The sequence below is a fragment of the Eumetopias jubatus genome, unplaced genomic scaffold (assembly GCF_037043125.1).
Source record: "Eumetopias jubatus isolate StellerSeaLion01/CBP00866 unplaced genomic scaffold, mEumJub1_p1.0 scaffold_13, whole genome shotgun sequence".
NCBI lineage: Eukaryota > Metazoa > Chordata > Mammalia > Carnivora > Otariidae > Eumetopias > Eumetopias jubatus.
In genome coordinates, this window is record NW_028274819.1 from 46,828,657 (window position 1) to 46,856,076 (window position 27,420).

Below are 27,420 nucleotides of genomic sequence, written 5' to 3' on the forward strand. Positions count from 1 at the left end.
CCATTTGTTTAGCTCGAGACTCTGAGGGTCAACAGTTTGAGCTGGGCTGGACTGACCCTGTCTTCTGCTAGTTTTAGCTGGGCTCGATCAGGCATCCGTGGCCAACTGCTGGTCAGCTAGTTGAGTCGGCTTCCAGAGGTTGGCTGATTGTCAGCTGGAAAGAGGGAGCTTCTGGGGCTTGTGTGTTTCATCATCCAACGGGCTAATCTAGACTTCTTCACATGAGGGCCCTGATGGGGGTTTCTAAGAGCCACAAGAAAGGGCAAGCATAACTGTATGAGTCTCTGCTTGCATCACGTTTGCTGTGAAAATGTTGTCCTTGCCCGGGGTCAGTCGACTACAAGGCCACGGCCAAGCCCAGCCTCAAAGGGCAGAAGCAGAGTTGGCATGCAAGGATGGGGAATATCTGTGGCCATTTTTATAACATATCCCAATGGCTTATCATGTCCATTTTGTATTATTTCATTCATTCACTTATGCATTTGTTCACTTGTTCATCCAAAAGTATTTACTGAGCACCTGTCTTGTGGTGTGCAAGAAGAGGAATCCCAAAAAGAGTGGCCTCGGTCTCCCACACTTCTCTCCATCATAGCGCAGTCCATCTGGCATTGCTGTCTGAGGTCTGTACCATTCCGTAAAGTCGTGAGCGGGACCTTTTTCCCCCAGTAAAGCAGGTTTTACTCTTCTCAGGGAAGAAGGAGGTAGAGATGGAGATGGTGTGGGGGAGCAGGCACCATCGAGATTTACATTTACAAACTGCAGTCAGGCAGCAATATTTCATCCACATGAGGTCGATTTCTCCGAGCTAACTTCTCCCTACTCGATCTTAACTTATAGGTTTAATAACACGCTCTTTCCCCCATCTTCCCGATCACTGAGATTGCTGGTGAGTCCAGATCACTACTGACCTCATATGTTAAAATCTCTGTCAAATACACACCTACGTACATACTCTCTCTCTCCCCCCGTCTCTCTATCTCCCTGGGAACATTCTAAGCTCTTCTTAACTCAGTGCAGGATAACAGTTGTGGTGAGCCATCAAATGATTGAGACCCCTCATTGCTCATGGGGCCAGGTTAGAGTTAGACCTGGCACAGACTGTGTCCTGGGAGCAAATATTGAGAATCTTGTCCTCGAGAGAGAATCCCATTCCATCTAAACTATTAATCCACAAGGCCATATGGAAGGTGTTGTCCAAGGTTCTGGTCCAAAACAGAGGAGAGAGCTTAGAAGAGTCTTAGAGTAAGGGACATGAAGCAGGCACTACGGAGGAAGCCTGGATGGATTTCTAACCTGGAGTTCAAGGACCCTGGAATAGTTTATCAATACATTCACTTAATCAGCTCATGTGTTTTGAGTACATGTCACATGTCAAGCAGTGATTTGGACAATAGAGATACAATAGTGAGCAAGACAAGCTTGGTTCCTGCCATCAGGAAACTGGTAACCTGGTGGAAGAGACCCATGTTACAAAAACAGTACTAATGGCTAACACTAACCAGCCCTCAGGCTATACGATTCCCGGACCACTCTGTGCAGTAAGTACTGTTCTGACCGCCTGCTTTGACAGATGAGGAAATTGAAAGAATGAATGGCCAAGGGTATCATCTGTAGTCACACAGCTGATGAACAATGGTGGGGGGTGGGGGGGACTTAAATTAGGCAGTTCGGATCCAGAGTTAATCTTTCTAGAGTCAACTCCTTCCCCTCCCTGCACTAGATCAAGTTTTCTTGGTACCTGTTTTCCAAGTCCTTTGTTGTCTTCTTTAAGAGCATGCATCACATTCTGTGATTCTATTTCTGTGTGATTGCTTGGTGAGGGAGCATAGCAAAATGGTCATGTCAGTCAGTTCAGGCTTCGTTATGCTCCAGTAACAGAGGACCTCGAAATCCAAGTGGCTTTACAATAACAAACATTTCTCGGTCAAGTCTTTGCTGACCTTATCTTCCTTTTGCAGTGGCTTGTCAAAAGCAGCCAATAGTAACGAAGGAGTGCTTTTGATCTAAAGCACGGTCTACCAAGTGACTGCAGGCGACGGTTACGCCAAATGCCTCACCACTGCGTAAAAGAGGTCACCATCTTTCCAGCCTCTGGGGATGGTTCCTCCCTGCCCACTCTCTGGCCCCAGAGTCAGTGCCCCGTATTTTAAAATTTGACAGCACCCCTCATCCAGTATCAATTTATCATTCATCGTAGGCTGATGGTCCCCAAATCGCAGTGACTTACAACAAGAAATGCTTATTTCTTACTCATGCTCTGTGGTCATCATGGTTCAGCTTCAGCTCTGTGTCATCTTGCCTTTTTCTGGGACACTGCCAGTCCAGTGGCAGAGAGTAAAAAGCGCTGTGGTAGGTCACGTGATGGCTCTTCAAGCTTCTGATTGGGAATGGCACACGTCTCTCCTGTTTATATCCCATTGGTTAAAGGCACGTGGCCAAGTCTGACACTAACGATGCAGGGACATGTAATAGCTCAGACGGGGGGTGGGGGGGAGGACACAGGAGGGGCTTCACAGGACAGAGCAGTGAATCAGCCTGTTCAAGTCATTGAGGAGCATGCACTGACCAGCACAAGCTGATGCAGAGCTGGCAGACAGCTGTGGTTTGGGGACTGAAGAATGCCAGGGCATTTTCCCAAGTGCACAGGATCTGCTCCATCCTAGCTGTTTGTCAGTGAGCAGACAGAGCTATGAAGGGCTCTGAGCAGTGCCTTCCAAAATAGGAACCCAACTGGACCCCACAGCCAGATAGCTGGTGTCTGATATTTCTTCGAGACTGTGAACTTCCCAGTGAACAAGTGAGCCGTGTCTGTGCATTTGAGGGGAGGGGGGCATATTATCAACAACAAAAACTGCCACAAATTTGGGCAGCTTCAGCTAAAAACAAAGGGTGGGGTCTATTACAGAAAACCCGGGTGATTCACTGCATAGACTCCAAAGGAGGGTCAACGGGGCCAAGCGCAGGGGGGGTGGGGGGGAAGGCAGGAATGGGGGCAGCTCCAGGGGCCTCAGCAGTTAAGAGGTCATGGATCCGCTCGAGCTACACATGTCTCAGCTACAGAACTGCCTCATCTCTGTGTCTTTCCTGGGAGGAGACAGGCTTCTTGGCCCCTTGACAGCCCACTCTCACCCATGGGCAGGTGGTGGAGTCACAGAACCCAGACTATTTGGGGCCCACCCCTGGCCGGAGCCATTCTCAGAGAAGGGGTCACTGTTAGACATTGTAGGCCAAGTGCAAGGACACCTGTTCCTGCCTCTTCACAACTGCCTGCCCCAGTCCCTGGCTCTGCACCCTCTTATCTTGTTCTGAAATGCACAGAGAGCAGGAGGAACAGGGGAAGGGCAGCAACAGAATGGGGATGAGCAGCTAATGCCCAGGCTTGGGCAGTGGGCAGGCACTGCTCCCTAGAGACAGACACTAGAAGGCTGCAGAGAGACTGCTCAGCCAGCGATCCCAGTCCAGGGCACCTGCTCCTTGTCGCATCCTGGGCCATGCCAGTCTTACTTTCCTGTAACCCAGTTTCCTTTCATCTGCAGTTCTCAGCTTCTCCTCTTATACCTACCTACATGATAGATGATATTCAGATACTCAGCCCACTCCCAGGGGCTTCCTAAGGCTGTGTGAACCTCCAGGCTCACTGGCTTTTCATCCACTAGAGAAAGCATACTAGCCTGCAAATGAGTGAGATATTTCTTTATCTTAAAAAAAAAAAAATCAGACATTCACAAACCAGTAATTTATTATTTAAAAAAGTGACTTGCTTTATATAATAACTGAATAAAGCATGTACATACGTGGCACCTATATTCACCCTGTAGCTAAAGACCACTGTGACTTGATCCTTTTACTTCATTCCCTTTGGCGTTCTTGAAAGGTCTCCTGGGTATTCTATATTTGTTAATACTCTTAGTTGCAAGTGACAGAGACCCAGCTCAAACCAACTTACGGGCAAAAAAGCTTTTCTTTCATGTAACTGACAAGGCCATGTCTGGCTCCAGCTTCAGGCAGGGCTGGATCCAGGGGCAGGAATGAAGCTTGCTGCATTCCTGTCTTCCCTTTTCTTCCTTTACTTTCCCCTCTCCTTATTCCTCTTCCTCCTCCTCTTCTTTTCTCCCTTCCACCTGTCCTCCCTCCCATTTTGGCTATGGTTCCCTTCATATGTAACTTTAGTCTCTCTCATATTCAAGCAGAAGAGGCTTCCCTGATTTACCTGAGGAAGAAGGCAGCAAGTAGCTCTGGGCCTAGAGCCTTCTAGCATGCTTGCACAAATAGAAAATCTGAGGGAGGACTTTTGTTGGTCCAGACTGGATCAACATGTCCATCCTGGAACCAAACCCTAGGCCAAGGCAATGGGGTAGATGGTGAAACATGCCTACCGTTATGGCCAGAGGGAAGCAAGATGCTGTTACAGGAAAGCAAATAAAGCTGTCAGCATCAAGAATCCTTGCAGCTGCCTTCTCCAGTTTGTCTCTGGTCTCTCGCTGCTAATTCCCTCCTGCTCAGCCCTCAGTTTCCATGCAGGAAGCCCAGGATGGCCCCCACCCCCTGGCTCTCTCCTGGGACAGAGGAGCTGACAAGGGAAACACTGAGCCCAGGGGACACCAGGAGCTCAGAATGACACGGGAAGAGAAGACAGAACAAGGTGGGAGATTCGGGTTGCTGCCTGGGTTGGCTGGGTGGCAAACAGCCCCAGAGATGGTGGTAGAGAGATGGCTGACACCTCTGCTGTGGGTACGAGGCCCAGAATGAAGCACATGAGCTAAGAATCTAAGTCAAAATTTCCAAGCCCAGCAACGGTGCCAAGCGGCTGCTGGCCTGGCCGTCCTGCCCAGGTACACAGTGGGAGGCAGAAATCAGGCCTCACTTAGTCTTTTCTATTCAGTCTTATGCTCAAAGACCGCACCCTGGTCCAAAGCTCACTTTTCTCCCCTGTCCCCCAGACCGGCCTACGGAAGGGGCTGTGTCACCTCTAGCCCCAGTTCGCTTTCCAGGCAGGCCCTTTGGGTGGTTATGACTCAGAAGACTCTGGGAATTCCTCGGATGTGCTGATGGGTGGCGGGACAGTCCATCTGAAGTCACAGGATGCTATCAACTCTTCAGCCCTGAGCTGTTTTTCCTGCCTCATCTCCCCACCCCCGGGGGCACTCTCTTCCCCCAAAATGGCAAGGTAGTGCCAAGCCGCCCTGCCTTTGTTTGTCATTTCCCTTCTGACAGCGGTCCCTCACCCTACTCCATTATCTGGGCACACTACGCTCCTCCTAGGCTGTTCTCGAAACTCCTCACTCACAGACCAGCCCCGGGGAGAGTACATCACCCCAGCTCCAGCCCCTCCAGCACTCTGACCTGCTCTGACTCTGCTCTCAGCCTGGCCGTGAGGCACTTCTCTTCCCTTTTCGGAAGGCTGTCTCCCCACCCAGCTCCCCAGGGGCACCCAGGTCTTGCTCCTCTCTGCTCCCTGGTGCCCAGCTCAGGCCACACCCTCGTGGGCACGAAGGAGTGTTTGCTGAATCAAACTGGATCATCTATTGGCTATGCGCTGAGTGCCTGTTACACACTGCTCCACACACACCTGGCGGGCTCAGGTACTTAGCCTGTCCTGTTCCACCAGGGAAATGGGCTCGCAAGGGGGAGCTCTGAGCTGGGGCCCTTGCTTTCCACAGTGGTGCTCCTTCCCAGCTCTGGCAAACAGGAATGTTTATAAATGTTTTCCTTCCCTTAACGTACCTGATTCTGTGGTTAGTGAACAGAAGATCATTTTGGAAATGACTCCCCTTCACTCCTGATTTAGCATCGGTGCCCTGCGGCCCTCAGCGCTGTAACTAACCTCTGTGTCAAGGGGTTAATGACCAGTAACCAAACACTTAAATCAGCCTGCCCTATCTGCAGAAGGGCTAGCAGCTCATTCTTGGTAAAGAGGACAAAGCCCATTTCTAGCACACGTTACAGATGTCACAGTCACTACTCTAAATTGAGATTGAATAAAGCAAGCCTCGGCTCCTTCTCTGCCCCCGCCGCCCTGTACAAGGCAGGCCGGCGCCCTGCCTGCTTCCTTATCCTTACAACTGGGAGGTGGCCACAGATAGGGACAGTAGCTAGCATACAGGTGTACGAAACTGTGTTGCTTCTCTTCTCCCCTTCCCTTCCGGAGGCAGCTCTACTGGCCTGTGGCAGCTTCTGTCTGTGTGGTGCTATCAGATATGGGTGACGGGCAGATCTTGTGGAAGGCTGTACCCAATCTCTGGCGGAGGCAGTCCCACCTCCACACCTGCCAGGTAGAGAAGGGGTACTGAGGACAACCGGCAGGGCTCTGGCCAGGGGTCCGCCTGCATCCTGCGGGGGCGGGGGGGCTTGCTTATCCAGGAGATGAAGTGACAGAGCAAGGGCACCTCCAACCCTGGGGGTCTTTGCGTGACCCAGGGCAGGAGTGTGTACCCAGGGGCACCGTGGGCTTCCCGGCTGCCTGTCCCACTCAGCTACTCATCATGACTGCTCTCGGCCTGAGATAGAGACTTCCACTGGTGTAAACCCCAAGACACGGACACGTTTGTTCTGCCACCTGCAGGGGCTTTTTCTTTTTTCCTTGCAAGCATCAGAATGAAGCACCCAGATGAGTTGGTAGCCCTACCGAGGTGAATGGGAGCATGTGGAAAATGGGTAGGTCAGTCATCTGCAGCTGAGGAGGAGCCGAGTGGTCGGGGTGTCTTTTCTATATGCCCCCCCAAACGCCCAGGGGGTTGTAAAACATCCCCAGGCAGGCCCCGGCTGCCTCCCACTTCCCACCTTCTTGTATCACAGGTGCTTTGGCACAGGCCCCTCCAGCCCTCTGCTGCCTCCTTAGTCCCAGTGCCCTTCTCAGAGCTCAAGGGCATCACCACGGGGAAGCTTCCTAAGCCAGCCTCCCGGCCTCAACCCCTTGGCCTGGCTGCTGGTGCTGCAGCGACCCAAGGGAAGTAGGCGAGTGAGGTGAGAGGTCACAGGTGTGGCTCTGGAGTCAAACTGCCTCCGGGTAAATCTCAGCTACTCCACCTGTGAGACTTTTACCTCATGTCTCGTGCCTCAGTTTCCCCATCTCCAAGATGGGGGTCATTGCAGCCCCTGCCTCGTAGAGTTGTTTTAGGATCCAATAGAGATAAGGCATGTACATCACTTTGTGTCTGGCCCAGAGTAGGAGCTGAACACATCACAACTTTTGTTGTTAGCCGCCTAAGGCAGGGGCCAACAGCAGCACCCTTGGGCAGCCGGAGTTGGAAAATTCTTTGCTGTGGTGCAAGGGCTGTGCTGTACATCGAAGGAGGTTGAGCAGCAAGCGTCCCTGACCTCTCCCCTCTGGACGCCAGTAGCAGCGTCCCTCCCCTCCATTGTGACAGCCATAGATGTCTCCAGACATTGCATATGCCCCCTGGTTGGCAAAACTGCCCCTCTCTGGGAACCACAGTTCTAAGTCATTTCTTGCTGAAACCTTCCAGGTTCCCCATGACTCAGAAAGCCCAGCCCCCCGGTACTAAACGTGGGGCATCTTGCAGGAAACGTTGTCCCCTCCTTTGAGTTCAGGCCATTTACCAATTCAGTCCCCTGCCGGCTGGACTTCTGAGGCATCCAAGGGACAACTGGAGAGCATCCTCTGCCAAATCTCTCTCTGATCGCCAGCTTCGTGCTTACTCCCCTCAAGATGCACTTTGGTGTTTGCTTTTCAATAACAAACAACTATCTGTCCCTATTAGGATTTGCCCCAACTCTGGAGCTATACGCAGATCCAACGACAGCCGTACCAGCTAGTAAGTGCATGCGAGGCTCTCAGTCTCCCCCAAGCACTTCCGAAAAGCTAAGTGAACAAAACTGATTTCAGCTATTACCTGGGCAGCCGCTTGTATCTAGAGAGCCTGCCCTGGAGACCAGAGTCAGGCCCTGATGATAGGGATGAAGGGAGGGGTGGGTGGCCGTAACTGGCTTCCTGGTGGTCCTTGTCAGGCAGCCCACACTCCTGAACCTCAGGAAATCTGGGTCCTGGCAAGCAGGGTGACTAAGCGCTGCACTGTGTCCTGAGGAGAGAGCGTGTGCATTCCACCCAAGGGCATAAACCGCTCCGCGCTTTTTGGAGGGAGACTTGTGTGGCAAGCTGAGGCCCCAGGCTTTTGCATATTCACAGAAACCTTTCTGGAGGTGGCGCGTTTTTATTTCTATTTTCAAAGTAGCAAGAGTAGGGAGAGGCCAGTGGAGGAAGCCGAAAAAAATGCTCATATTAGTGTGATTAGAGCCATTATTTCCTGATATGTTAGTTTCCCCAACTTGGCTGTTGGATACTCCAAGACAGGGACCATGGCTCTCTCATCACTGTTATCCTCAGATCTCAACTTAGAGATTGTTGTTGGATGGGTGGACGGATGGATGGTGGATGGATGGATGAGATGCCTAACTGTGTCCATTCAGCTTCCTAAGTCCCACTGGTCATCATATTCTCTCCCAAGAGGAGTTGAATAGGCCCCTCTTGCCTCTGTGTTCTAGTCACCTTTCTACATTGAAGGCATTCCACATTCGGCCTAGGCTCAGAATTTTGATCACTATGCTTCTTCACCTCTATTATGGGAAGAATCAGTCATCTTGGTAGGTTAATGCCTAGTTCCATGGATTCACCAAATCTGATAACTTGTAAGATTATGTGAGTGCCTCCTATTCGTCCCTCCAGATCCACTCTCCACCCTTCTCCTTCTGCCTGAGGAGGCTGACTTTATGGCATGTTTCGATGGGCTCCCATGCTCTTTGGCTTCCAGCTGGGTGCTGCCAATGGGCCGATCTAGCAGAAGAATGGAGCGTGGAGGGGAGAGTAAAGTTGTGGTATTTATTCACCACCGCTCACCATTACCCCCAAACCCCTTCCACCCTGAAGCCTTCTTGCAAGTCAATCCTCTCTCCATAACTTTTCTCTTACAGATTCCCCTAACTGCCATCTTCTGTCATCCCCTTGGGTGTGGGCGTGGTAACAGCTCCATGGTATGATCCTCAGGGAACTATACAAGCCCTGTGGTTCCCTCACGTTCTACCCACACCATGGAGAATTGTGCCTTTATTACACCTTCCTTGGATTCCACTACCTTGAGTGAGCCATGTGTTTCCTGTTGGGGCCTTCATTGGTACACTGGCCTGAGGCTCTTCTTATGTCTGAAGGGTGACACTGCCCGCCTCTTCGTGCCCTCCCTGGACCACGAAGGGCCAGGAAGAACATGCCCCCCAAGGACCACCCCTTACCTCCTTCCCTGCACTGCCCTTTCCACCCCACCGTCCCTTTTATGTCTTGCACTCGTGTTTAAAAGTCCTTGTCAACCACCCTCTTCTACTAAAACAAGAAATGCTTCATTTTCTCATTTGGAATGAATCAAAGATGTTTACCAGTAAGAATTTTTTAATGTGTGAAGATAATAAAAGGGCCCACCCTAACTCTAACCTCAAGCAAAGAAATAGAGTATCCCGATTTGCCCATGGGGCCTAATCATAAGTGGGGGTGTTAATTTCTTTAGTAATATGAAGAGAAAAGCTCACAGACCCTAAGATTTGTCACTCAGAGCAAGGTCAAAGGTCATGTGGCTTTCCTCTAGACCAGGGCCAATAAACTACAGCCCATGCACAGCCCTTATTTTTGTAAATGAAGCATTATCAGAACACAGCCATCCATTTACTGTGTTTAGCTATGTTCATGCTACGATGGCAGAGTTGAGTTTTCAGACTGTATGGCCCTCTGTGCAAGAAAGAGTTAACGCAGCAGGCCTGACTGTTGTCCTTTGAAAGGCCTGCTTACTATGTTGGCCCTTGACAGGCATCTGGGAACTTGGATTTCAGAAGGGTTCCCCCCATTCCCAGATGTATAAGAGTGGCTCACTGTGCCTGACCAGACTGTACATATATGGTTTATGCTAAACACCTGCTTTGCCCCCGGGAGTTTGGAATGTTGGTATGTACCAAGCAGAGGCTGCCTACATGACCAGCCCTGATAAAAACCCAGCTAAGTCTGTAAGAGCTTTCCCCGTGGGTAACATTCCACCTGTGTTGTCCCAGTTCCTTGCTGGGGGAATTAAGCGCATCCTGTGTGACCACTAGGAGAAGACTCTTGGAAGTTGGCACCTGGTTTCCCCCAGACTTTGCCCTTATGTGCCTTTTCCCTTTGCTGATAGGACTTGTATCCTTTTGCTATAAGAAATCATAACCGTAAGTACAAATATGGGCAGAGTCTTGTGAGTCCTAATGAATCATCAAATCTGGGAGTGGCCTTAGGGACCGCCCAACACACTGCAAAGCCAAAAATATTTGCCACCTGGCCCTTTAAGGAAAAGTTAACCAACCCTTGCTCTACACAGTCTTAGTCTGGATGGAAATTATGAGTTACATGTTTCCTATCACACAGGACTCTCAACTCCCCAAGCCTGGCACAGGTCTTTTGCTCTGTATCTTCAGGCCAAGCACAGTGTCTTACATGAAATATATGGAGGGAGGAAGTCAGCAAACCTACAAGTAATGGATTCAAGCCATGTTTTTTTAAACTATGGATGGTGAAATCAATTTAAACATTTATGACCAATGCTTTTCAGGGAAAGAATAGAATAGAAAATATCATATTGCGTTGCATATGGTGAGACTAAGGTTCGTGTCTTGAAAATTTTGTCTCAGTTATACATGCGGACCAGTGACTATCCCAGATCGTGATGTAAAAGGGCTTTCTTCTTGTCCATTGCAATAGAAAAATCATGTGAAGCCCACTGGATTGTGCTCCCTTTGCCAACTACCCAAGGAGAAGCCCCCCCTGGACCCTCCCCATCTCTTCGGTCATTACACTTAACCACGTTCTTGCCCCACCCTGCAGAACGTGTACTACACAAGCAGTCAGCAGATCCACGTGGGCATCCTGAGCCCCACGGTCGACGACGATGACAACCGGTGCCTGGTGGACGTCAACAGTCGGCCACGGCTCATCGAGTGCAGTTACGCCAAAGCCAAGAGAATGAAGCTCCACTGGCAGTTCTCTCAGGTAACAGCCCCCGAGCCGCCGGCAAGAGCAACGGGAATGAAGAGCAGGTGGAAGGTCCACAGGGGCCCCAGAGTGTGGGGGGCAGGGGTCACAGTGACAATAGGGAGGCTGTGACTCAGGGCCAACTCTCAGGATTGACTGGTCTCCTACCATGTGCCAGGGGTTTCACATCCATTATTAGCTGTCTCCTGATACTGGCTCTAAAGGGGAAATTGTTGTTGTGGTTGTTGTTGTTGTTGTTGTTTTACTATCATTTTATTTAATTTGTAGACATAAGGAAACAGGCTCAGAGGGGGAAGTCATCTGCCCAAAGTCACACAGGAAGGAGCAGGGCTGGGGTTTAGACTTGGGCCGCTCTGACTTTAAACCCTCACCTTTCTTTTCCACACATCCTTTCTCCCGAGATGAAGCCCAGTGTCCCAGGTGTAGACAGTGCTGGGGCGTCTCTGGCCTTGTGCCCTGCTCTGCCTTCCTCCCAGAATGGGCTCCCTCTAGGGGAGGCTTCCTCAAAGGACCGTGTGGATGCAGCATTCCTGTGTTAAGTCTCCATGGGTTCTGAGGCCCGTATTTGACTTCCTGCTCTCCATTGGCCCAGTTATAAGATGAAGCCCAAAGATTAAGATGCCCAGTGGGAGACGGCCCACAGTGACCCCACAGAGGCCTCCCCAGCCCCCAGGGCATCCACTAAGTTAGAGCTGGTTTCCCCCCATAGGCAGGGACACCCACCGCCCAGGTGGTGCAGAGGAAGTGCTCAGAATAGGAAGTGAGGAACCCATCACGTTCTAAGGCATCGGGGACTGTACGTGGTGGATGCTTCCAGGGAAGTCAGAAAGGGAATGTCCGTATTCGTGGGACTGAGTGGCTGGACCCCGACTCAAGCCTCCCAGCAAGCTGCTCCTGCCCTGGGGAGGAAGCTGACGGGCACTGGAAGAGGCTTCGTAGTTACTGTCCCTGTGGTGGGGGGGGGGGGCAGGGAAGAGGGGCCCCAGCCATCACTATATTCTACGGGCACGGGAAACCTTTGGTCTGTGACCTGGGTATGTGCAACCAGAGCACTGAGGTCCTAGATGAGTGGTGAAGGTCAGTACCAAGTTCAAAACAAAGTGTTAGATTTAGGGGCTAGCTAGAGAACAGGAGCGAGGGCCTGGACACGGGCCTCATGACCCCAGGAAAGCAGATGCTAGGGAGCAGCACGGGGAGCCAAATGGGAGCACTTCTGAGGGCAGGTAGGAGATGCGTGCTGCCGCTTGGAGTCCTGGCTGGGTCCCCAGTGCTGCGCCAGGCCTGGTGACTCCCGCCCTGCTCCTTCCTGTTCACATGACCTTCGCTGTGAGTTGTAAACTGTAAAGAGCAATAGCCAGCCTTCATAGAGTGCTCACTAAGTGCCAGATTTCGTAAGCCTGGGGCACAAAGCAGCTAAGTTAACCCTCACAACGGCTGCCAGATACCGTCACCCAGCGTTCCACACAAAGCTGTTAAATACCATGCCCAGCGTGGTCCTGGGGGTGACTGTCCACACATTGTTTCAAACTCTCTTTTACTTTCAGTTGGGGCCTGTTGGTAGCGGCACCTGGAAGAAGGTCAGGGTCAGGGCTGAGGTTTGAGAATATGGGGCACAGCTTCCTCGCATCTCCCTCTCTCTTGCTGAAGCCCCTGTTCTCACCCCACAGTCTGCCTCTGTCATGCCCCCCTGTCAGCTGTGTAGCCCTGAGGGACATGGGGCGGGGCTACATTTCCCCTCTGGCCTCCTTTACGTGGAGAGGCCAAGAGAGGGCCAGAGGTGTGTGGTCAAGGAGGAAGGCCGGATGCATGCTCCGTGCTCTCCAAAGCGGCTCAGGCTAGATGGGACATTGGCCTGCAGCCTGGAGGCAACAGAGAGGAAGGGACACGTGGGCCCTATGGAGGTGAGTGGAACTGACTTTGCTGGGGTGAAACGGAGATCGTCCTTCCGGAGGCTCTGTGCAGAGGCTCCCATCAGGCTGCTCTCTGCTGCCTTCAGCCAGGCCTGCTGGGCCCATGAGCTCAGCTTCCCCGCCGGGAACTGGGAAGGAAGCCGCGCAGGAAGGTGGTGGGTGGGGAGCCAGAGCAGGCGGCTGGCTTTTCAGAAGAGGCAGTACTTCACCTTGAAGAATGTGTAGGAGCTTGCTCCATATGAAAACCGGGAAGGGCATTCCAGTGAGAGGGAACAGCAGGCACAAAAGCTGTGGAGCCGCCAACCCCGGCTATGTTCACGGAGCTGTGGAGAGTCAGGTGTGGCCGGGTCCTGGAGGGCACAGGGGTGGGGGCGGGGTAGCTGCCTATGGGCCTGGAAGAGCAGCTCGGCCTGTGGGAGTGAAAATGTACAGCTGGGGACTGGCCTGTTTAGGTCTGGGCTTTGGAATGCCCCTGTGGCAGAGATTGTGGAGCTGAATGGGAAGGGGGAGATTCTAAAAGGGGAAGAGAGGCAGGAAGAAGAGCTAGCAGGAGGCTGAAATGCAGTGTGAACATTTAGCCGTTCCCTCCTCCCTCTCCTCCAAGAGTGACCTCGGGGTCCTTAGGGCCCTGCTTGGCCACCGAGATCTCCTCTCAGGGCAAGGTCTAAGGCTGCCCCTCGGAGCCCAGCTTCTGGTGGTGTGGGGTGGGCAGCTTGACAGGTGTAGCTGGGAGGCCTCTAATGGACAAGCATGCCGCTTCAACTGGCCGGGAGAAGGAGTAGGAGCTTCAGGCAGTTCTGGAATAGCCCCTGGAGGTCGGGGCCCAGCCAGGCAGGTACCTGATGCTCTGGGGACTCTGTGTCACCAGGGTATGTGTGCTCTTGAACTAAAGTGAGCTCCCTGGCCCCTTTGCAAGCCTTGTTCCTCCGAGGAGCTCTGGAATCACCAGGGAAACAGAGCTCAGTAGAGCCTCAGCCCCACTGCGTCCAGCCTTGTGAAGTGCGGTATTAATAAGCCAAGCAGCTCCATCTCCAAGATGGCAAGACGAGATGAAGTCCACCTGGCCAAGATCACACAGCCTGAGCTAGAGTTCAAATAGGCTGGTTGCATCCGAACCACGCCCCGGCACATCGCCCTTTTTTCCAGCCCTCCCAGATGGACATGCCCGAAGGTCTCAGGCTGAGGTGATTCATCTCTATCTCCAGATCCAGAGGCCTTGGTGCCCCTGCCTGGCCCTCATCTCCTCTGTCCACCCCTGACTGGGGCAGAGAAAGGAACATACCCCTAAAATAGGCGTCCTCGAGGCAAAGACACCCCCAAATCCAGCACTTTCCTTTCCTCATCTGAGTGCATGGCCTTGAACGGGCAGCCCCACGTGACTCCTACTTGAAAGGACATGGTGACCAACAAAGCAGGCAGTGTTTTGGATGTGGAACCCTGGAGCCTGGGCAGTTTTCAGCCACTTACACATATATCCAGTTAAACTCCCAGGGTGCTTTGGCAGTCACATCTTTGATCCTTCTCCCAAGAAGAACCGTTTGGAAGCCATATTTTTAAATCCTTAATTTGCAAACCCAGAGCGGCCCTCTCGCTTGATATTTAAGATTAATGTATGTGAAATTTCTATTTAATGCAAAATAATTGATATTTATCAAGCAACCTGGATTCTGTCCGCAAGCCCTCATTGGTTAGGAACTACTGTTGACAAGGCCAGAGGAGGCTGGAAGCCTCTTACATGATTAAATCATGTGCTTGGGCAACAGGTTTTGCCTGTTTCTCTTGCAACAGGTTTTAATCTTTGCAAATTACATAGAGATCCTACCAAGGAGAATGATCTGGTGCAGAAGTTGGGCTGAAAGAAGCTTTTACTGGTGCGTCTCAAATCTCTTTTCCGGTTTCACATTCTGCATTATTTACTCTCCTGAGGGCTGCATTTAAACTCCACAGACACTCAGGCTGGATTAATTTCAAAATAATCTAGTGAAATTCTCCCAGTTTCTCCCACAAAGAAGACAGGCATTTGCATATCTTAGTGTTCCATCTCATACCCTGATTTTCTGTTTAACAAATAAAATGCCTTTCTTCTATCCCCTGCAAGCTCTTCTGAATTTCTGATGCTCGGGATGAATCAGGACAGTGTTTGATACTGACACTGAGCAACCACATTTGATGAAAACATCTCTTGGCAATGCTGATGTACAGGGCTCTGATGAGCCATTTTCTGATGATGAACATTCTTTCCTTCAGTCACTCATCAAACATTTATTGAGCATGGGGGTTGGGCAGGAGGGATGCAGACATGAAACAGACACGGCCTCTGCCCTGGAGGAGCTCATGAGCACATAAACACGCAACCAAGTGGATGATGAGACCAGAAATGAGGGAGGTATGGTGTGCTGGGACCCCAGCGGGACGGGCTCAGGAATGGTTTCACATTCAAGGCTTGTTTGATCCAGATCTTGAAAGTTGTAGGACAGTTCCCAAGTGTAAATAGGGAGAACATCCCATGCAGAGGCTCAGCCTGGGCAAAGGCAATTAAATCCAGAGCATGTTTGAGGAACAGAAACCCAGTGTTGGTACGGGGGGGGACTTAGAATTTCCAAAGGAGCATGAGAGAGATCAGACATAAGTGTCAGTTTGGGTGCAGATAATGGTGATCGTTGAAACCCATGCCAACAAATTGGACTTCACCTTAAAAGCAAAGGGAGGAAGCAAGGGAAGTTTTAAGCAGTGAATGGCCATAATGGAGTCTGAATCCCTCTGGTAGTGGAGTGTAAGGTGGACTAAGACAAAAGAGACAGGGAAGCAAGTTAGGGCAGCTCCACAATCCTGTCCCAGCATTCTCATGAGAGATGGGGCAGACTTGGCTGCTTGGGGGGCATGGAGCCACACCACTGTGGGGGGTACTTTGAGACATTGCTGCAGTCTGTTGGAAGTAGTGATGGGTGAAATGCAGGGAGTTGTGAGGGGGGATTATTAATCCAGAACCACCCTAGGCTCTGGGTTTGAAGAACAGTCGGTGGGCAGCCAGCATTGTCCCTCTCAAGCCACACACCTGTGTCTAGATGTCCAACATTTCCCACATCAACACATGATGAAATTTCATGAACACCAGAAGTCATTGTTATTGCCTTCTGCGATTTCTCTAGCTTGTGCTTCCTCCTGGTATAAAGAATGTCCTAAACTGACAACTATAAATTATAGGACTTTCAGTCTGCTGAGAGTATCCCACATACTGAGATTTGGAGGATTCTGGGATTTGGTGATGAAGTGTCCCCTCCCCAGTAGAAGGGGAGGGGGTAAGCAGATAGCAGGTCACTACAGAGAACTTTGTGGCAGGACACCTGCCAAGCAACACAAGGGACTGCCTCTCCATGGCAATGAGGTGCCGCTCTTCCCCCACTACCGTTCCTTTGCATAGTGATGCAGATGCTGGCGCCCTCTCTTCAAGATGTTCTCGACGGGACTCTTGCCATAGGAAGGCTGTTATGATGTGTGTCTTCTAAGGTCCAACCTCCTTCAATTCTACCTATTCGAATGCATGGTTGAAGGAATGCAGACTCTTGGACCAGGAAGACCAGGAGCACCTTAGCTCTGCCTTCTAACGGCTGAAGGGCTGCCTTACACACAGGAAAGCAGTCTTGTCCTGTTGGCTCTGAGGGGGGGACTAGCGAATCCAGGACAATTGATAGAGCAGCTTTCTCGTAGCCAGACTTGTCCAGATATGAAGTTGGCAGCTTGGGGAGGAAGTGGGCTCCGGGGATCACGCAGCAGACCATCTAAGGCTCTACAGCTCTAACTGGATTTAGACTGGATGGCTTTAAGGGCTTGCCAACCCCAGAGTTCTGTAATGCTAAGCTGAAGCTAGACAGTAAGCCCTGAGGAGCACGTTCCCACCTAGAAGCTGCTCTGGGCCCGCCTCAGTAAAAGGCCCCACAAGTTCAAAAATGAGCCGAACCCCTCGTCTGAGGACCATCTTTATCCTACTCTCTGCAATTGGTTTTCCACTATTTCCATGTCCCTCGCTTCCATCAACCACGACACCAGAGGGCAGGGCTGTCTTACAAGTCCAGGGTCTCCAGCACCTAACGGAGAGCCGAGACAGAGGAGCCCCTCCCCAAAGTGCTGTTAATTGAATGAAGGATTTCTTTAAAAAAAAAAAAATCACAGAGAACGCCGTGAATTGTGTAAGACTGATGAATCACAGACCTGTACCTCTGAAACAAATAATACATTATATGTTAAAAAAACAAAAAAAAGTAGGAAGGGAAAAATGAAGGGGGGGCATCAGAGAGGGAGACGAACCATGAGAGACGATGGACTCTGAGAAACACACTGAGGGTTCTAGAGGGGAGGCGGGTGGGGGGATGGTTTAGCCCGGTGATGGGTATTAAAGAGGGCACGTACTGCATGGAGCACTGGGTGTTATATGCAAACAATGAATCATGGAACACTGCATCAAAAACCAATGATATAATGTATGATGACTAACATAACATAATAAAATAAAATTTAAAAATTCACAAATATTAACCAGAGGCCTCCTGCATACCAGGTCTTGAGGCAGGTCTGTGGGAAACCCCAAGACGGACAAAATTTTACCAGTGAGGACTCTCCTTGCAGACATGTGTGCACACTGAAAAAGCACATTGCAACCTAATAGTCAAAGGGCCCTGCTTAGTTGGAGAAATCCCTAGCTCCTACAAAGAACACTGTTAGCTGGAGGTGCATCCCAACTGCAAAACACAGACGTGTGTTAAGTGGGGCCCTCAAAATGACAGAATAAATACACACTGCTTCCTACAACTTGAGACTTGAAGGAGGGAGGTGGAAACGCACGCATACTGTGTGGCCTGTAGTACAAATTGGTGTGAATATTTTTTAAAACAGGAGGCTTTGATGAAACGCCAGGATATTCAGACTGTATTGCATGCTGCTCCCAGACTTGGGGGGGGGGGGTGCACCATCACACCCTCTGGCTGTTGGGTTCTTTGGGGGAAATGCCAGCAAGACCCCTCTGGGAGGCCAAGTGCAAATAGATCAGCATTCCCATGGTCGGCTGTTCCCACATCTGAGCCCCTGTGCTCACCTCACTCTCTGCGAAGCATTTATGCATTTTCCAAACGAGGAACATCAAGGATAACAACAGAGATGTCCCTTGATGCTAGGAGAGAAGAAACTTTCAAGAGTATGAGGAGACTGCCTGGAAGAGAGCCAAGTGCAGAGCCAACCCTGCCTGTCCAGGATAACTGGCTCTGATTTGTGGGGTCTAATTTGATAATTTGATGCAAGATGAGTAACCCACTCAAAAAAGAACCTATTTGCAGAGCACATTTCCCAGGGAGCACGGCTAATTCAGCCAAAGACTTTCTCCACATGCAAGGAGGAGGAGTCCTTGACTTTCTCCCGCTCTGATCCCCAGTCTCTGTCAAGAAGTCCGACTTCAAGAACCTTTTATACTGAAAAGAAAAGACTGTAATCAGGTATTTTGTTATGGCTCCAGAATAAAACACCTTTTCATTTCCATGTCATATGAAGGAGCAAATGTGGAATTGTCCAGTTTTGATGGACTGACAAAGCCTTGTGTGGGCCCTGGAAGTTCATGATTTTCAGTTTATGGCAGCCAGCACACCCCCCCTTCCTCCTGCTCATCGCGCAGAGATCAGGAGCCAGGAGCAGGTGGTATGACTCAGGTCCCCACTATTCAGACCCGAGTAAGATTTTTAAATTTATTATCCAACATTTATACGGTGCTTTCTAGGTACCAGATAGTATCGTAACTGCTTTATAATATTATGTAACTCCCCACAACCATGCTAGCGGGTACTTTAATTATCCTTTTACAGATGAGGAAACTGAGGCACAGAGAGATTAAGTCATTTGTCCAAGGACAAATCTAGGAATTCTGCCTCCGGGAGCCATGCTTTAAACCACCATCCCATGGTGCCTTTGTCTTGCCTCTAGAAAACCAATGGAGGGCTGCAATGGGCATTTGGGGCTGGAGTCTCCCTGCCAAGCCAGTCACTGGTGTGTGTGAACTGGCTGGATTCCTGCCGCCTCAGCAAGCTCCCTCCAGCCACCCTGCTATCTCCATAACCCCCCTTCACCTTTTTTTTTGGCACTTGACATTGCCATTACCCCATCTTCGGTCCGGTGGACCTTCACAGCAAATCCCAGGCAGACTCTCACTCAGGCACTGGTGAGTCTCCTTTAAGAAAAATAGATGCTGAAGCACTTATTGGATAAATATAGTGTTGAATATTCATAATACAGAAAGACCACTTTCCTCTACAAAAAGACTTAATCACAGAGTTTTTTAACTGGTGCTAACATCCCATCCATGCTTTGAAGTCTTTGATTACTAATCATTAACCACTTAACCTGGAAACTCCCAAGCCCACTGTGCTTAAAGCCAAAGACCCACCAGGCCACTTGCCTGTGGAAAATTAATTGGAAAGGATAGTGGAACGGGAGTTCTGAAATAAGCAGAGAAGACTGCGGAATACCGGAGTCCGTCCACACAACCTCCTCTGAACACCTTGGTGGCAAACCTGAGAGCAGCCTGAGCTCAGCCCAGATGCTCCTCAGGCCAGGTGTGCAAGCGACAAGCTGGGCCCAATCCTTCCCTGAGAGAGGGTGACAGCTGGTTTGGGGTCCCCGAACTGGCATCGCCAGCAGCTACAGCACCTGGGAACTTAAAAAGGCCCATCCCGGGGCCCCACGGCACAGCCAGAAGTGATCCGTAGTAAGTAAGCCCTCCAGGGACTCCGTCTAATCTGTTTACCCAGCCTACACCCCAGGAGGAGCGGGGCTAGTTAGGAAACCTCTAGCTGCCCCAGGCACATAGTTGGGGAAACTGAGGCAGAGAGGGGGTGCCTGTCTGCAGGATCTGGGCTCAGCTCCCTAGTGCCTCAGCCTAAGGGGCTCGTGGACCACGGCTCCCCAGGCCCCACTGTGCACATCGTCAGTGCTCCATGGCAAGACACAAATCCAGAGACGGCTGGGAGCAGAGTCCCACATTCTTTGCTTCCACCCACTCGCCTCTTGTGCCTTCCTAGTGACTACTCCAGAGAAGCCCAGCAGGAGAAGAACTAGGCTGGGAGCTGGGAACCCACCTCTAGGAATTATTATTATCCTCCTTAATTCTATACATTCAGCTTTTGATTTTTTTAATGCTGTTTCCATATTTAATTCGGTTTCCATTCCAATTAAGCTCTCTGTGTGCTGGAGCATCTCTCCTGCCAGGTTTAATTGCCCTTATTTAAATTCTTTAATTAAAAGTATTGTGTGGTTTCCAGATCCTGTAGTTGTATGTATTACACAAATAACTTAGATGACTGGACTGGTAAACCAAGGGCCTGTGCCTTCCATGGAGGGCGGGGCTGGCCCCTGAGAGTGGGGGGTCTGGCCCAGGGGCTGCTGATGGGGCCCTAGCTGTGAGGACCAGAGCCTGCACACGGCCTCCCTGCTTCCTTCCTTCCTGCAACCCTCCACGCTCCACACGGCGGCCAGAGCGGCCCGCCTAACATGTCTGTCCAACCCTGCAGTGGCTGGCCCTCACACCAGATTAAAAGCCAAAGTCCATTCAGTGGCTGTGAGTCCCCCCACAACCTGCCCCTTCCTGGAGGACCTCTCGGGCCTCGTCTCTTACTCCCACCCCACGCCCGAGCTGCACCCTGGCCTCTGTGCCATTTGCTAAACTCACCAGGCCTCTGCAGCTGTGGGAGCCTTGCTCTGGGGCACAGGGTCTGTCCCCTCCTCCTTCGTGCCTTCACTCAGCCCTCTCCTTCCCGGTGAGGATCACCCTGACCACTGTCACGGCTGCTGCCTGCTCACCACCACTCCCCAACTCCCTTTCCCAGTTGTCGGAGGCCATGCAGGCTGCTAGAACACAAAGACCGTAAACCGAGAGGCTTGAATGACAAACATTTACTCCTCACAGTTGTGAAGCCTGGGGGCGTCCAAGATCAAGGTGGCAGTGGGTAGTGTGTGCTGAGACCCCCTCTCCCTGGTCTGCACGTGTGCACCTTTCCACCCTGTCCTCACACGCCAGAGGGAGACATCATCTCCCACGTGTCTCTTCTTATAAGGGCACTAATCTAATTCACGAGGGCTCCACCCTCATGACCAAATGACCTCCCAAAGGCCCCACCTCCGAATATCATCACACTGGGGATTAGGGCTTCAACATGGGAATTTTAAGGACTCACATTCAGCCCAGAGCACTGCCTACATTTTTGTGCACAGCTTTGTTGCTTTCTAACACGCCAGGGAATTGACTCTTTGCTCCCCTTTCTGAAATATCGTCTCGGTAAAGACAAAGATCTTTTCCTGCTTAGTCACTCATGTATCTTCATGAACTAGAACTGTTCCTGGCACACAGTTGGCTCTCATTAAATCTCAGATGGTTGGATGAGTCATGTATCTGCAAAGAGCCCTCAAAGGAACTAGCCCCCCCAGAGCCCCAGAAGCCCATCAAAAATGACCTTCCTCCACCCCAGGCACTGAGCGGTTGAGACCGCTACTTTGAGACGGGCACAGGGTGGGAGAAATGGTGTGGTGGGCCTAGCCACGCGTCCTAGTGACGAGCAGTGAATGGGGCTGCCAGCCTGGCTCCACCACCCACTTGACCGTGTGACCCTCGGTCTGTGTCCTAACCTTTCTGAGCCCCCGTCTCCAATTCTGTGAAGTGGGGATAAGTGCCATCTGCGGCTGTTGGGGCTCTCCTGAGGAATACGTGAGATTGGGCATGTAGGGCATCTGACCCAGCGCACGGCACCTGGGAAATAAGCGCTGACTCTTATCAGCTCCATCTCTAGGCAGAGCCCACAGTCAGAGCTGCAGATAACACCACCAGGCTGCTCCCGAGCGTGCTGAGCTCACCAGGAAGGGATCGAACGGAGGAAAGGAAGGCTCCCTTGCAACTCTGGTGAAGGGAATGGGCCCAGAGAGCGGGCGAGAGCCTGGAGGTTACTGAGTGAGGTAGGCTGAGGGCCGAGAAGGAAGACAGGAGGGAGGCAGCACGCAAAGTGGCCTGCCTCCTCTTTCCACAGCCCGGACGTGTTCCCAAGACACATTCCAGGGCTGCTCAGTGAGGCCTCCAAGCAGGCCTTCCTCTTCTGCTCTAGAAGATTCTCCTCTTGGAGCCCCTAGGGAGGGAGCTTGCCTTGACCGCATACTTCACCCTCCCTGACAGGCCCAGATACTCTCATCACTGAGGCCGCGTCTCCTTCACAGCTCTTGGCCCCGCTCTGTTTCTTCCACATCCTGCCCAGAGGCCACATGGGCTGTTTCTGCCCCAGGGTCACCACACTTCCTGTCTCCAGGGTCCTGAGGGCCAGGATGGGGCCTGGGAAATGTCATAGTTGAGTCTCTGAAGGAACACTTTCCTTCTCAGAGATCTCCTTCTCTCTCAGGCTTGGCAAGGTGCCCTGTGGAAGGCGTAGAATGTGCCCGAGTCATGGCAGGAAAGGAGAGGCCGCGGCCTTCTCTCTTTTGGACAGGTTTCTCCAGGTTCAGTGGTCTGAGGGTGGCCGAAGCAGCCCCGCCCCTGAGGAAACACTGAAAAGTCGGGCCTGAGCAGAGCGAGTGGGCACTGGGTCTGGCCCCTGTCCTGCCCGTTGTGCACTTTTTCCAGAGCCCCCATCTGATACCTTGAGCAGCCTCACATCCTCTTGTTGTTTTAGAGCTGGTGAAAGGGTTTCCCATGACTCCTTCTGCTCGTCCTCCAGTAATCAGGACAGAAATGATCATCTGGTCCTAGACACCATGGAACCAGGGAGTGGAAAGGCTTACCCACGGCCACCCGCTGACAAGCAGGAAAGAAGCATCACCGGTCAGCACCCGCCCTGCCCATCTCCCCGCCAGGAGGGCTGGCAGGCGTTGTGGATTAAAGCCAGACTGGTCTCACCTGCGCCCTGCCTCGGCTCCATTCCTAGCAACGTAGGCTGAGGCACACCGCCGGCTGGCGGGGATGTCAGCGGGCCAGGGGGGCCGGCCACACATGTGCCAAGGACGCAGCAGTGACATCACCCAACCCAGGAGCGGGTGGCAGACATGCTCAGGCCAGAGAAACGGAAACCACAGAAACCTGGGCTGGGCTGGGCAGAGCGATGGGCTGGCAATGTCACAGGGGATGTCCCTGGGTCCAGAGGTCCAGCTTTTGAGGGACAAGATGGGGACCCACAGCTTCCAAGGGACAACTTGGGGCTGCCATCCCATCATCATCCCAGGAGTATGGTGTGGCCACCAAAAGTGCCGATTTGTTGGCTATGTTGAAGGAGCCTGTTGTCCTGTGGAAATGAGGTGGTGGCCCTCTGCTTGGCAGTCGGAATAACTGGAGTTGGTCCAAAGGAGGGCAGCCAGGATGGAGAAATTATACAAAATTGTTCCACACGGAACTAGGTCAGTTTAACCTAGAAAAGCATAGAACTCGGGGGACATGGGCCTCGCCTTCCCCTATTGGGAGGGAAAGGGTGGAGAAGCAGAGCAGACCCAAGTGTGGGAACCTCAGGGGACAGTCTGGGGAGCCTTTCTGGATGCCCCCAAGACAAGGATTTTAGTTCAGTGGGAGAGGAGAACACTCCTGGGCAGAGCAGCTTGGGAAAGAGCGCTGATTCAGGAGGGCTGCGTGCGTCATCCCTGGAGGAAGCCAAGCAGCGCCGGAGGCCCCAGGCTGAAGAAGAGGTCATTCAGGTTGCCGATGAGAGCAGGAGGGTCGGCCTTCAGAGTCTCTTTCACTTGGGGACTCCAGGGTCCTTTCTTTTTTTTTTTTTTTAATAGATTTTTTTTTAAAGATTTTTTTTTTTTTATTTATTTGAGAGAGAATGAGAGATAGAGAGCACGAGAGGGAAGAGGGTCAGAGGGAGAAGCAGACTCCCTGCTGAGCAGGGAGCCCGATGCGGGACTCGATCCCAGGACTCCAGGATCATGACCTGAGCCGAAGGCAGTCGCTTAACCAACTGAGCCACCCAGGCGCCCTCCAGGGTCCTTTCTGAGCCCCTGTCACATGGCCTCTCTTTTCTCCATCCCTGCAAGGCCTCCGCCTGCGGGTGTCTCTCCGGGCTGAGCCCGTGGTCCCCAGATGAGCTCGCTGTTTGGGTTTCCCCTTTGCTCTGTTGTCTGTCTGCTCTTGGGTGCAGTGAGTCACTGCTGGCCTTGGGGCGCAGCAGGAGAGACCTGCTTTCTTCCCTTGAATACTCTGAAAGAGATTTGCTGGGCCATCTCCCACACGCTGGAAATTGGGATTTCCATTGCTACTCCCCAACATACATACAGACACACTCTTGCTCCCCTTTGCCATCCAGCTTCTCACTACCTGCTTCCCTCACCCACTGGTCAAGTCCCTTCTGAGGGAGCTACATCTTTTAGAAAATTTTTTTAATTGAAAAATAACACACATACAAAAAACCCCACACAAATATAAATGTTCAGCTCCAGTGATTTAAAACAAAGCAAACACCTATGTTGCCGGCAGCCAGGTCAGGAAGGAGCGCACTACCAGCACCCCAGAACCCCCTCTTTGGCCTCCTCTCCATCATTTTCCCACTCCCCCCTCCCCAGAGATCACCCCCATCCTGGCTCTAACACTGGTCCTACGTTGCCTGTTTGGTGTCTGTCAGTGGAATTCTGTGTGTATTCTCTGGCCTCTGGTGCTAACATGCTTATCTGTTAGGTTTCTTCATACTGAGCAGAGCTCTAGTCTGTGTATTTCTGATGCTGTGCAGTATTCCAGCATGTGACTAACCCCAGGTTATTGACCCATTCTACTACTGATGGACGTCTGGGTTTGCGTCCAGGCTGGAGCTTTTACAAACCATGTTTCAGAAGCACTCGGGTGCTTGTCTTTGGTGCATGCATTTCTGCTAGATACACACCCGGGCGTGGCAGTGTGGGCTCTCGGGGATATGTGTGTCCGGCCACAGTAACTTCTGTCAGCTTCTGAGGTCACTGTGAGAACTGAGTCTCACTGTTCTCTTGACACATGTCATTTGGCACCACAGGGACAGTGGGAGCAGACTGGGGATGCCCCCTTACAGTAGAAGTGTGCAGTCTCCATCTCTCCCAGTGTGCTGTTCACTGGGGCGGGCATGGGCTGCGGTCATAAGAGGCAGGGGCCTCCCTCTCCCTGCTGCCAGGCCTGCTCAGGGCCATTCCAGAGTGAGACAGCTGGCACCGCACCCCTGTCCTGTGACCCATCCCCTCTCACCTCTGCCGGTCGTGACAGCCAACATTTACCAATCATCTGTTAGGTACCAGGCTTTTTGCTGGATGTTAAGGGCACAGAAATTGCTAAGGCATAGAGCAGGGGAAAGACAAGGAAACAAGTCATTCCGCCGGCGGTCAGTGGTGCCGAGCTGGAGCAAGCCCGGGGTGAAGAGCACGTAGTCGGCTGCATGGACTGGAGGAGAGGAGGTGGAGGTGGGGGTGAGGTGGGAGGTGAGAAGGCTTCTGGAGGAGATGGAGCAGGAGCTGAGCCTTGAAACATGACTGTGGCTTGGCCTGACCTTGACCCCCACCACAGGACACAGCTTGCTCAATACCAGGAACCCTGATGTAATGCAAGGAGGTTTAGACAACCACGAGGAGTTTGGTACGGCCGTGTGAAAGTTGTGGGAGCTGAGAGAGGAGATGAAGCCATGAAGGTCTTCCGGGCCGCACTTGGACGTGAGCTCTGTCCTCTAGGCCAAATGTGCATTTTAGAGAGATCGCTCTTCCCTGCATCTGGAAGTCAGAGGGGGATCAGCAAGGAGGCTGATGCAGGTGTCCAAGTGAGAGAAGACAGTGGCCTGACCCGGGCAGGTGTGATGTGAGAGCCATAAGGACCCCAGCCCATGGTTGTGGGGAACAGGGCCCGGCCCCTAGGCTGGGAGCTATAGGAGCAAAGCAGCCTGCCACACCCCAGCCAAGTAGACGGAAGTCGGGCTAGGGTTTCTCCATCCCAACAAAGATCTAGGACCCTGTGAAGCAAACTGACGCACACGTTCAGTGTTAGCGAAGAGACAGACGTATCAGAGGAGGGGAGCCTGGGGCTGCATGGGAAAGCTGGCCCCCCACCCCTCCTGGAGCCTCGCTGGTTCCCAGGCATCAAGACGCACTGATAATCCTGCCCCCTCCCCGGTCTCTGGGCCCGAGGTCCCCCACATCTCCCCATGTTGCCTCTCTTCCCTCTGACTGCCCTCTCCGCCCTGGCTCCTAGGGAGGCCCCATCCAGAACCGCAAGTCCAAGCGCTGCCTGGAGCTGCAGGAGAACAGCGACTCAGAGTTTGGCTTCCAGCTGGTGTTGCAGAGGTGCTCGGGCCAGCACTGGAGCATCACCAACGTCCTGAGGAGCCTGGCGTCCTGACCCCGCAGGGAGCCGCCCCCGCCCGTCCCTTTGCTACTGTGTAGCACCTGCTGCCTGCTGTCCATGTGGGGTTGTTTGGAGTCGGGGGGAACCGGGTTAGTGGGAGCCCCCCCAGAAAAGAGCTTTTTATTTCCTATGCGATTTTCATGGAGTTTATAGAAAGGTGCCGAATGGTGGGTGATGGTGTAATATCATAAACTATTTTGCAACTGTAAATAGGGGACAAATGGAAAATATTTATAACTGACAATAAAACACTATTGATTAAGAAAAGGGTTTCTGCGGTCACTCGGGGCTCCGTGCAGATTCCTGCCTGGTTCCTCGGAACTTGGAGTTCGTGTCCCTGTTTGCTTTTCCTGCTCCTCGTCCTCGAGAAAGGAGGCTCGAAGCCCCCGCCAACAGTGGGAGCTTGTGCACACCGCCAGCTTTCTCCCTTAGGCCCAGGGTGCCAAGAAGGGCACTATCACCTTCCGGGTTCCTTCTGCCTCCACTACAGCACCTGCGTCCTCTGGAGAAAGCATCCCTGGAGAGGGTGGTGTTGCTCGCTGGCCACTGGGCCATCCGCTGCAGGGCTTCAGGCTTCAAGCTCTGCTGCCCTCCCCTGATGTCACCTCCCTCACCTCCCAAAGCGGTCCCCTGCTCAGGCCCCCAGCAATGACCCTCACCTACAGACGCCCCCAGCCAGTGGCTCCTTCCAGGAGTCACCCTATATTTGTTTCCGGGGGCTGTCATATCAAAGGGCCACAGACTGGGTGGCTTCGACAACAGAAGTTCATTCTGTCCTGGTTCTGGAGGCTGGGAGTCCAGAGTCAAGGCAAGGGTGGAGTTGGGTCCTTCTGAGTGCCATGAGACAATATCTGGTTGAGGTCTCTCTCCTGGCTCCTGGTGGCCTCAGACGTTCCTCGGCTGCAGGTGGCCATGTGCCTCCTGTGTCTTCATGTCTTCTTCCCTTTGTGTGTATCTGCCTCACGGTCCACGTTTCCTGTGTTTATAAGGACACCAGTTATACTGGAGTAGGGCCCACCGTTGTGACCTCATTTAAGTGGATCACCTCTGTAAAGACTATGTTTCCAAATCAGGTCACATTCTGAGGCACTGAGCGGTAAGGGCTTCTGAGCTTTTGGGAGGACACAGTTGAACCCATAACA

At 52.1% G+C, this 27,420-nt stretch overlaps 1 protein-coding gene across 3 annotated transcripts in view; it reads left to right on the top strand.

Annotated features, from left to right (window-relative positions):
• Positions 1 to 26,448, top strand: part of GALNT18 (polypeptide N-acetylgalactosaminyltransferase 18) — a 348,597-nt gene extending 322,149 nt beyond the window's left edge. For all 3 annotated transcript variants that reach the window (XM_088017777.1, XM_028116986.1, XM_028116987.1), the window contains 2 exons: positions 10,850 to 11,014; positions 26,126 to 26,448. In XM_088017777.1, coding sequence (XP_087873903.1) covers positions 10,850 to 11,014; positions 26,126 to 26,272 — 312 coding nt within the window. In that variant the 3' untranslated portion in view covers positions 26,273 to 26,448. The remainder of the gene's footprint in view (positions 1 to 10,849; positions 11,015 to 26,125) is intronic.
• The last annotated feature ends 972 nt before the right edge of the window (positions 26,449 to 27,420 follow it).